Genomic DNA, 12302 nt, shown 5'->3' with positions numbered 1-12302 from the left:
CAATTCCAAAATGTCCAACCAATCCCCCACTAAGTTTTTCCTTGATCAAATTAACTCTCATAGAACTTCTAGGGATACACAATTGAATGTCTTTGAATAACATACATTCTTGTATAAAATATTCATCATACTTACTTATGTGATCTATTAAATTTGGTGCTCTACACTCTCTCCATGCCTCAGAAAAATCAAGATCAACATCATACAACTCTTTCATTTCATCAAAAGCAAGAACTTCAACCTTCATTTCAGTCAACAAAGAGCGTCTTTTACTCAATGCATCAACAACTCTGTTAGTAACTCCACTCTTGTGCTTGATTACAAATGTAAAATTCTACAAGTAGTCAACCCACTTCATATATCTGTGATTCAATTTATGTTGACTTCTCAAGTACTGTAAAGCTTTTTGATCAGTATACAATACAAACTCCTTAGGAATCAAATAATGTCTCCACTTCTTCAAGGCTTGAACAATAGCATAGAATTCTTGATCATACACAAAATAATTCCTTTTATCATCATTCAACTTCTCACTAAATAAAGCAATAGGTTTTCCTTTTTACTCAATATAGCTCCTATTGCACTACCACTTGCATCACATCTAACTTGAAATACCTTATTGAAATCAGGCAAAGCCAATATAGGCAACTCAACAACCTTTTATTTTAAAATCTAAATACTCTTATCAGCTCCACGTGTCCACTTGAACTCCCTTTTATCTCCTCTCATTGTCTCAGTCATAGCTTTACAAATAGAACTGAAATTCCTTATAAAATTTATGTAAAAACTAGCCAAACCATGAAATGATCTTACCTCACCCAAATTCTCAGGTATAGGCCATTCCAAAATTTCTTTAACCTTCTTAGAATCCATCTTCAACCCTTAGCTGAAATCACAAATCTCAAATATACAACCTCCTCTTGCATAAAAGAACACTTTTTCAAATTAATCAGTAAGTTCTCCTCTTTCAATCTCTACAATACTTGTCTAATATGCTCAAGATGTTCTTCCTTAGTCTTACTAAATATCAGAATATCATCCAAATAAACAATCACAAATTTACCCAAGAATCTTTTTAGAACTTCATTCATCAACTTCATGAAAGTACTAGGTGCATTTGTCAAACCAAAAGGCATAACCAACCACTCATACAAACCATCTTTTTTCTTGAAAGCAGTCTTCCATTCATCACCTTCTATGATTTTGATCTAATGATAGGAACTCTTCAAATCAATCTTGGTAAAATACTTTGCTCCAATTAAACAATATATTATGTCATCCATCCTCTCTAATTCTGATTTGATGATAGCCACTATTCAAATCAATCTTGGTAAAATATTTTTCTCCACTTAAACAATCCATTATGTCATCCATCCTTGACATAGAAAATCTATATTTTATTGTGATCTTGTTAATAGCTCTAGAATCAATACACATTATCCATTCTTCTTTCTTTTTACGTGATAATATAGAAAGTATAACACATGGACTCAAGCTTTTTTTGATCAAACCTTTCTGCAGCAATTCATGCACTTATCTATTAAGTTCTTCGTTATCTATAGGTGTCAATCTATATGGTGCTTTATTCAAAAAACTAGCTCCAAGAATTAGATCCATACAATGAATTATACTTCTCTTAGGAGGTAAGCCATCAAGTATATCCTTAACAACAATCTCTTTATACTCTTTTAGCAATTCTACAATTTCTTCTAGTACTCGGTCAATACTATTAGTTGCCACTAGGTCAACACTAACTGGTACTCAACTAACACTATTTTCTGACACTCATCTACTATTAACACAACTCGATCCCCTTAGAATTATAGAAAAAAAAACTTGATTCTTTTTCATTTCCTTTTCAATTTGTTTCCCATTAACCTTGCAAATTTTCATAGTAGTACAATTAAACTCATCTAGACCTTCAATCAAAGGCAGTAATATCTGCTTCTTCCCATCTACCCAAAGAGTATATTGATTCAATCTTCCATCATGTATAGCATATCTATCATATTGTCAAGGTCTACCCAACAAAATATAACAACAATCCATTGGCATAATATCACACAAAACTTCATCAACGTAATGTCCAATCTTGAACTTCACAAGGCATTACTCACTTACCAATATCGTATGCTCATCTTTGATCCATGAAATATGATAGGGCTTGGGATGCTTTAGCCTCTGAAATTGCAACTTTTTAACCAACTCTTCTAATCCAAATTTTTTGAACTTCCACTATTAATGATCACTTTGCAACATTTTCCAGCCATCTTACATCTTGTCTTGAAAAGACTTCTCCTTAAAATAGGTTCCTCATCCCTTCCTTTATTACATAATGTTTTTCTCACCATCAAATTTTCTTGAGCCTCAAGTCCACTTGGTGAACCCTTATCATCTCCTTGAATCACAACATTTCTATTACCTTGCACACTTTTAAAAGATCTACATTCAAAAGATCTATGTCCCTCTTTATCGCATCTGAAACAATTACCATGAAAACCACCTCTAGAATAAGAATTACTTCTTTCTCGGTAAGAAGTAGTACCTCCTCAATAAGAATTATGACCTTTCCACTCGGTCTTGCTTTTATCATCATTCTTCCATTCAAAATTTCCTTTATCTTGCACAAAATTGTCAGATCTGCCACCTTCACCATAGGATCTATCTCTACCTCTCTAGAATCTACCACCTCTACCTGTTTCTCTTTGTTCATGTTTGTTTCTCAAAATCTCTTCAACTTTCAAGGCATATTGATATGCTTCTTCTACACTCTCCAATTTCACTAAACTTATCTCATCTTGAATTCCAAATCTCAATCTATTTAGGTACCTTGCAATTTTCTCAACATCATCATCCACATGTCCAGATCTGATGTCCGATCTATAGAATTTCTCAGTATATTTCTTCACACTCATGTCCTTTTCTCTCAAATTTTGCATCTTTCTCAACAAGCTAACTTGGTAATTATCAGGAAGAAATTTGTTCTTTATCTTGTTCACCATCTTCACACAAGTTCTGATTTTATCCTTTCCTCTCTTTTGTCTATCAGTTTGCAAATGCTCCCAACATAGTGAGGCATGACCTTTCAACCTAGTAACTACAATCTTCACCTTCCTATTATCATGAGTGTTTTCATACTCAAAGAACTCCTCAATATTAGAAATCCAATCTAACATAGCATTTGTATCCAATTTTCCATCATAAGGGACAAATTCTACAATAGGCTTTGAATTTTCCCTAGATAATACTCTCAATAACCTTTCTTTATCTTGATCTTCTTCATGTTTTGGATTAAGATTTGGTGCCACTACTTCATCATCACTTATATAATCAAGATGTGCTCCTCTCCTCTGGGTTATCTCCACAACATCTAATCTAGCTGCAATTTGTCTCAATGTATCCAATATTGCATTACCAACACTTCCTCTACCTTGAACCATCTTTACAAGTCAAGTTCTTAGAAGATCATAACCCTCTACAAGTTATAGGTCAAATCTACAGATCTGCAACCCTACAACCCAGATTCACTTAGGGTTCTACATGATCCAATCACCACAAGGATGAATCTCAAGCTCTAATACCACCTGACACAAGGAGGAGTAAGGAAAACTAGGGCCTAAAGTACACCCAGCTATCCAATCTACCATACAAGAGTTAACATAGCAGAAACAATACACAAGAACAAAACCAAGGAGAGAGATAGAGAGAACACAATATTTCTTATTTATTCATCAAATGATCAACATACATGCCCAGTTGTAAGGCCTTTTGGGTTACAACCAGATATAATCAAATCCAACAAGTTTACATTCCAATCCTCTAAGTCTCTTCTCTTCATCGATCTTTTTTTAAAACTCAATACTAGACCTCTTTAAATAATAGCCAAAATGACTTATAGAAGATTCTAGAACAAGAAAGGCCATAAGTCAACCTGATGCAAATACCAACTAATAAACTTTTACATCTACAACCACAAGTTGGATCAAATTAGATATTAACTACCTATAACTAAACTAAATGCAAGCAAAGGTGGCCCAAATTGGAACTAGACATAAACTACTTGACAAATTAAAGATTTTCAAAAGTGGCACTTGGCATCCACACAAACTCGGCAACCAAAGGAACTCAACAACCAAAGAAATTACTTGGCAACAAAAGAAACTCGATAACCAAAGAAATTACTTGGAAACCAAAGGAACTCGGTAACCAAAGAAATCACTCGGCAATCAAAGGAACTCGACATCCACAAGAATTACTCAGCATCCATTGGCAGAAAGAACAAAAATGCAGGATTGCAAAGAAACCCATGATGCTCCTACATCAAGAAGAGTGAAAATTGTTGTGACTAGTTGCAAGGTGGTTTTCCCCAAATTGGGTTTCCATGTTAAATCTTGGTGGCATTTGTGTTCATGTTATTTACTTATGCCTTACATTTCTACAACTACGTCACTAAAGGATTATTTAAATCAGTTTAATACATCTTAAGTTTTCTTTGTTAATCAAACATCAATTATATTCTAGTGTTAACCAAGCTACTCTATATTGAATGATATGTGGAAGTTTGTATTGACATCTAAGGGACAAGGATTTGTTTTTGTGGTAAATGATTCACCCTTCTTCTCTCAGTTGCTCCTATTACATTTCCAACCTTTAGCTAACTTAAATAATTATATTTTTATTTTGTAGATCATAGTATACTCTCCATTTCACACATTCTTTATGGATCTCATGTGCTACACATAAGAGTTTTGAGCACTAAAAACTACTATACTTAAGTAGATTTATGCTATTTGTTGTTATTTTTTAGGTCATCTGCTACCAAGATGATTTCTAATTGTTATTCTCAAGCAAGATATTTGCATTTTGAAGAACGTTTTGTTTTCTTTAAATATATTTCTAATACATGCTCAAAACACCTTAGGAAAGGGTTCCATGAGGGGTTCTTAAGATCTATTTTTTAGGAAGTAGGTGGGTCTCCTAAGAAATAGAAGCCCCTAATTTTAGGAAGTAGATAGAAAAGGGGTGGGGCTAGAAATAGGCCCGCAAGAGTAGGAATGTTTTTTGCCACTTGTCAAACATTTAAAATTATTTTTTTAGATTAAATATAGTCTAAGAAGGAAATTAATGTTTCAACTTATTTTTTATTTATTTTCCTTCAATTTTGCAATAGAAATTGCTAGCCTAAATATACAACATAAAGTCATGGGACCGCTAACCTTAAAATATTTGCTAAAACATAGAAAGCAGCTTCCATTATATTTTATAGGAAGCTCCCTTCCACGGGACACCCTAGCCTTAGAGTTGAAGTAGAAAAAGTGAAAATTATGGATGGATGTCAACTATGAATATTATATTTTTAACTTGTTTATTTACCAACTTACATGTGTTCTATGGATAACATTGTGCTAGATTGTCTCATTTATGGAAACTTTAGTTTAAAAAATCTTGTTTTTGGACTTGTTGATTTTGTTGCAAATACAACATTTTCAAACACGATTTATGCATTCTTAGAACAACATGATGAAAAGAGTAAATGTGATGAAAAAAATAAACAATTGGAAATAAGAAAGAGTTTACAAGAACATTGTTTAATCATAAAGATTGTAGGGACTAGTAGAATAATCAAAGTACCTTTAGATATTCTATAATTAACATATGCTACATTACCTCTATTTACACAATCAAAACTTTTAATACTACTCTATGATACTTCTCATATGTCATGGTTTTTGTTCACACACACCCAATCATTACATGGACTGCAAATTTAAACAAGACCAATTGTATTACAAAGATTACTATATGTTAACACTTCTTGAAGGAATATCTTTGTTTACTTATAATATTTCTTATTTTTGTTTACTTCTAATCCTTTTTAATATGTCAACCTAGCACCATTTATTAGACTTACATTACTACAATTATTATTTAGGAATAAGAATTCATTGCTACTTCTTCCTCTACATAGAAACATAACATCTTCTTTTACTTGCATTTAATTGAATGATTTAAACATCACACACCAAGCCTAATTTATAGACCAAAAGTGTTAAAAATAGTCAAAGTTGACTTTTTTTCCCCAAGCTTAATTCTTCCCTTAAGGCCCATTTGGTTGCTATAATAGGAATAGGAAAATTGGAATAGGGAATGTATTCTCTGTTTGGCACCCCAAATCGAAATAGGGAATAGGCATACATATTCTAATTTTGCCCGTAAAATGAGCATATGTCCATTACAAAAAATAGTTGTTATTGGAATAGACCATTCCTATTTTCAATTTGATTATTTTTTATTTTTAAAAAAAAATTAAATTTTTTTCCTTTTTCTCTAAACTTTTTTTGAATAATTTTTTTAAAATTATATCTATTTGTTTAAAAAAAATGAAATAAATTATATTTCTCGTTAACTTCAATTAATAAAATATAGATGAAAATAAATTAACCTTTTTACCATTATTGAAAAAATTAACCAAAAATTAATAAATTAAAACAAAAAAAAATGTAAGGGAAATATTTTTTAAAATACAAAACTTAAAATTTAATACTATTTCACTTTTGTACAACCAAACAATGGATTGACATATTCCCAATTGAATTCCAATGAACGAAACAGAATTGGAATTGCCCTTTTCTATTGTCATTCCCCATTTCCATTTTTCTATTCTAATTTTCAATTCCTATACCAACAGACCCTTATGTGTGATGTTTAAGGGTGGACTGCATTCAATTACCTCTTCTCTACATAAAAACATAAAACATCGTCTTTTACTTTCATTCAATTACCCAAATTGCCGCTATCTCCTATCTGCTATCTGCAACTGTGAGAATACATTGCTACTTCTTCCTCTACATAAAACCATAAAACATCTTATTTTACTTTCTACATAAAAACATAAAACATCTTGTTTTACTTTCATTCAATTACCCCAATCACGTCTTGTTTCACTTTCATTCAATTACCCAAATCGCTGCTCTCTGCAACTGCTAGTAAAATTAATATTGAAAAACAATTCACAAAGAAAATGCTATATGATAATTTAGAAGTTTCTTTTAGTACTGAAGATTCCTATTATGAAAAAATGGGGAATAAGCTGCGAAGTGCCTCCATTGCTGTTTGCTCTGCCCCCCTCACAACCAAACCTTTCTCGACTTCTCCTTCTCCTCCTCCTCCTCCTCCTCCGTCATCTGCAGCGAACGGCTCCTGTCTTCCACTGCCATATATTGAAAACTCCACTCCTCCCCTTTCTCCGCGATACAGTGAGTAGAACACCCCTTTCCTGGAACGTTGAGTGACGACACGCACCACTGCCCATCTTCCCTTTCTGACCTTTACAAATTCTATTTGGCATTCACCTAGTTTAATCCTTACTGTCATTTGTGAAGAAACACAATTTACAACAAAACAGAACAAAATGGCATCACCATCTGAGATACCCAACTTCGACAACACCGATTTTGGCGCAGACTTAAACTTCATATTCTGGTTGGAGACGGACTTGAGGATCAGCAGGTTCCGAGAGAGTAAGATGTCTTCTACAAGTGAGGCCGCATCAGGGACTGCCCCTGCACATATCATCATGTCTCTATCTGGCCATTTCTGCATATTGTTCTCACGACATTCAGGCAATGCGCATTCATCAGATGAAAAAAGTTATAAATTCTTACTGCTACAAACTATTATTACCTGTATTCTTTGAATACAATGTTCAATAACTGTTCCCTTGTTTGCTATGATTTCTACCTCCTTCAAATTCTGCATGTGTTCCAAGCTTTCTGTTCCCGGCACCTCCCACCGCGTCTCAGCAAACAATTCTTCCATTCTTGTGCAATTTTCCAGCCCTTGGATTTTCTCAATTCCGTAGCAACCTTGAAGACGAAATTTTGTGAGAGAAGTCAATCCTGCAAAACTTGGAATGTTCCTGAGCGTTTCACATTTTTTCAATTCTATTGCCTTGAGGGTCCTTGGCAGTGCTTCGATCTCCATTAAATGATCATTGTTGGAAACCTTAAGACTTTCCAGGTGGGGACAGGAGGCTTCTGATAAAGAAATCCTGCATACTTGTGTCTCTTCTAGATATATGCTCTTCAGGTTGCTGATCGATCCCCCAAAATCTAATTCATTGATTGGAATTCTATCTTTATCTAAATTCAGCCATTCAAGATGATTCAGTTGCGTGATTGATTTTGGTAGAGATTTCACTCCTTCACGTTCCAGCTTAGGACAACGATAAATGGTAAGACTTCTCAAGGAAGACAAATCTCCAAGAGACTCTGGGAGAGATTTCAGATGACGACAGCTACAAATTAAAAGGAACGTCAAGGAAGACAGATTTCCAAGAGAGTCAGGTAGATGTTCTAGCTTATCACACTCCATAAATGTAAGCTCCGTCAAAGAAGACAGACTCCCAAGAGAGTCAGGTAGACGTTCCAGCTTATCACACTCCCAAAATCTAAGCTCCGTCAATGAAGACATATCACCAAGAGAGGGCGGCAAGCTTGTCAACGGCACATGTGATATGCTTAACTCTCTCAGCCTGCTGAGTTGACCTACGTTCTCTGGCAGCTCCCTTATTCTGGTGTTCCAGAAATCCAGCTCTCTCAACGATGCCTGGTTTGTGATGTGACGAGGCAACTCTTCCAATTGCCTGCACCCACCAAGCTTCAAAATTTCAAGCTTTGTTATATTTTCTAGACAGTTTAAGTCCCCTGACCTGAGTGTGAGTTCACGACACTCCGTTAAATTGAGATATTCCAGGAGCTTCAGATTTTTAAAAGAGCCCGGCAGTTTGTTCAACTTCCGGCAATCGGACAAATTTAGATGACGTAGATTGTTCAAATGACCGAAATTGCTGGGTAGTGATGGTAGCATCTTACACTGTCGCAACACCAGGTATTCCAGCGATTGAAGAAGGCAAAATTCGTCTGGCAAACTCCTCATTTTGAGGGCTCTAATGATAACAATCTTTTTCAAATGTTTGAGATGTCCTATCGAATTTGGAAAACCTTGAAATTCGTAGCAATGCGAAATGAGCAATTGTCTTAACTGCAGAGGTGCCTGCTGCGAATTTCCAAGTCCAGCATAAAATCAATCATAAAAGGATTGAAAAATATATTTAAAACAAACTAGATATATTTACATATCTTATAGTCTAGTTGCATGTGAACTTTTAACATTCTCTTCTCTCGTTTACATGCAACTTGCATCTTAATATCATAAACTAAGTATTTTTTCACATATATTTACTTACCTTGTGGCTCCACAATTCTTTCAAGCGATGTTCCCCTTCATTACTTTCACAAATTTCTAAAACCCTCAACTTTTTCATTGAAAGCTCTAACGGAACATTTGGCTCGCCAATTTGGAACCAGCGTAGCCAAATCACCTCTCTTGATACATCACCTATTACCTGATTAAAATAATCTCCACTAATTGCTAAATATTTCAGTCCAATAAGAGAGGGCGGAATTGCCAAAATTCCTCCATTTGTTTTAACCATGAGTTTTCCTTGCGAGCACCAAATGTGAAATTCATCAACTTCCTCAGTTTTTTCAATGATGCTATTGATTTCCTGAAGCATAATAAATCAAAAAATTCAGAATGTGTCTATTATTTTTATTGTTATGAAGGAAATAGAGAAAAAAATGTGGGCAAAGAAACCTTATGATAATCATCCCACCCAACTTGATTTGAAGTCGCAATTATCCCTTGGAAGTCAATTGATATCTGTAAAGGGGAAAAGTATAATATAGTAAATATCTATGACAGTAGTTTTTAATTTAGACGCGTAATAGAGGAGTCAAACTTTAAACATGAACAAGAAGATCATAAATCATATAACAATGACATCTTGCAAACAACAGACTTCAACAATAATAATGATTCTTGTTATGCAATATTGTATCAAAGTTTCAACCTAATCATCTATTGAACTAGGCTTCATAAACAAGTTGATACACAAACATAAAACCAAAACAAAAATTATAAATCTTAATCAAAGTTTTTAGCTGTGATGTTCTCCATTGAATAGGTATGTGTATACATGTCGCAAGGGTGTGGGTATGCTCAGCCATGCAACATAGTTAAATATTGATATAGTAAATGAAAAAAAAAATTCACTTTTCTTTAGAGAGGAAACGAAAAAATATGTTTTACCTGAACTTGTGTTTGAATATCAATAATTTGTTGAGGAAACCAAAATCGATAAGGAGATTGTTTATTTGCAATGTCTCTTCCCAGATCCCTTAAATGATCGTGCATTATTATAAAATTATCACTGTCAAGTTCAACCAAACACCTATTCAAGAGCATTTCCCAGTTTTGTAGAGCACTCAATCCCATTCCTTTCCATATCTCAATTGCCAAGCCATACTGTTGCCTAATGAAGAAACAGGAAGTGTCAAGGAACATCTCTTTTTCTTCTTTATTAAGAGAGTCATAACTTATTTTGAGTATTTTCTTGATATCTTTGGACAATATTCTTGAGATCTTATCTAATTGTGACTCCCAATACTCTTTGCGAAACTCACCATGTAATTGTGCTCCAAATACCTTCAAAGACAAAGGTAATCCTTTACATACTTTTAAGAACTTTTCAACAAGTTCCTCAAATCCATCATGTGGACTGGGTTTTAAAAAGGCATGCCAGCAAAAAAGTTGCTTTCCATAGAATGGATCCAACTGTCTCATTTTGTATATGGAAGAGATCCCCCACGACTTGAGGACGTCATATGCCCTTGTAGTAACAATTATAAGACTACCCCTTTCAAGGCTGTCTTTTGTTTGCAACAGAATGTTCAGTTGTTCAACATTATCCACATCATCAAGAACAATCAGTACTCTATTACATCTCAAACATCTTGAAAGATATCTCATACCTTCCTCAATATTGTCAAACTCTACGTTTTCCATGCCAAGATCTTTTAGAAGCTTTTTCTGCTTCTCATGCAACAGATCTTTAGTTGCAGCATCTCGAACATCGAACACAAAACTGGACCTGTCCATTGAAGAAGTTATTTGATTATACAACTCTTTTGCAAGGGTGGTTTTCCCAGAACCACCCATGCCCCAAATTCCTACTATTTGTATATTCTGATCACCATTAGCAGATTTGAGTGTATTTGCCTTAAACTCTTGTACTATTTCTTCCAGTCCAACTGGATGTTTTGCAACCACCAATGGTACCTTATCATTAGTTTCTTTCAAAACACATCTCACAATATTCTTCAGCAACCTCTTCTCATCCCTGAACAGGCAAAAACAATTTGAAACTCTTAATACTATGAAATGATGATGACAAAATAAAAAGCATAGATGATTTTTAAGATAGAGACATACTCTTTAGTTTGAATGATTTGCCCAGTATAAAATGAGACATTGTGGAGTGCGCTCATCCACTCCTGAAGTTGTTGTGGACTGTATCTACCCTTCCGCTGATGTTCCTTAAATGCCTGGACATAGATCCCTTTTCCTTGATCTACCCATCTGAGGTCACTGGGGTCTACATGGTAGAAAATAGGAATAATTTTGGCACCAGATTTAAGCATGCATGCCAGCTCTGCCAGACACCAGGGTGACTCTGCATACCCTTTTGAAAAAATAGCAATATGAACCAAAGCACTGGCCATCGCCGTTTGTATGGTTCCGGGCAAGAAATCACCATATTCCAACTCCTCTGAATCGAGAAAAACAGAGAGAGACATACCAGTAAGAATACCATAGAGAACGCTGGCTAAGGTGTGTTTGACGTCTGGTCCACGATGGTTGATGAACACGTCATAGAGCGGTTTTTGGGTGCGTTTTGAGGTAGAAGTCGACGGAGATGGTGCGATTCCATGAAAAAAACTGATAACTTCTTCAATCTTTCTTTTACTACCAGCAGAAGATGTAGACGCCATGTAAATGGAGGGTCGCAGGTAATAATTGAGACAAGATATGATCAAAGCAGGAGAAACATAAATGATTTGCCTCGAGAGGGCGTAGCTGATGCAGATTAAAATATGACCAGAAGTTCAAAGTGATTTGTAAGAAGAAAGGAAGAAAAATGTGAGGTGGAGGCACAAAGGAGATTGCAGGTAACGTAATGAGGCGTTCTTGGTAAGAGAAGATATAAGCAATGGCTACAGGAATTTGGAGAAAAAAGGGCGAAAATGTAGGTGGAGCCACCTTGTAGGAAAGCATGGGAAAGAAGAAAAAGGACATAATGGCTAGGTTAGACGACCATTACTTGAACATGTTTTAATAGTTGTGATAGTAGTTATTGGCTTGATACTTACAGTTACTGACTTAATGTCCAATTTCTTTCA

At 34.8% G+C, this 12302-nt stretch overlaps 1 protein-coding gene across 2 annotated transcripts; it reads right to left on the bottom strand.

Moving 5' to 3' along the window:
* Positions 1 to 6955: 6955 nt before the first annotated feature.
* LOC149558740 (uncharacterized) lies at positions 6956 to 12078 on the bottom strand. Of its 2 annotated transcripts, none has more exons than XM_089832831.1 (6): positions 11335 to 12078; positions 10153 to 11242; positions 9658 to 9723; positions 9248 to 9568; positions 7684 to 9057; positions 6956 to 7596 (listed from the first exon to the last, which is right to left on the bottom strand). In XM_089832831.1, the coding sequence occupies exons 1-6, from the start codon at positions 11892 to 11894 to the stop codon at positions 7069 to 7071; spliced, it is 3939 nt and encodes a 1312-aa protein (XP_089688957.1). In that variant the 5' UTR covers positions 11895 to 12078; the 3' UTR covers positions 6956 to 7068. The 2 variants fall into 2 exon arrangements, with proteins under 2 accessions (XP_089688957.1, XP_089688958.1); XM_089832832.1 differs by having other exon boundaries at positions 7684 to 9054.
* Between the last annotated feature and the right edge of the window lie 224 nt (positions 12079 to 12302).

This window comes from Cupressus sempervirens, chromosome 5 (assembly GCF_028749045.1).
Source record: "Cupressus sempervirens isolate cs-2001-9-10 chromosome 5, ASM2874904v1, whole genome shotgun sequence".
Lineage (NCBI taxonomy): Eukaryota > Viridiplantae > Streptophyta > Pinopsida > Cupressales > Cupressaceae > Cupressus > Cupressus sempervirens.
This window is presented reverse-complemented; position numbering and strand designations above follow the sequence as displayed.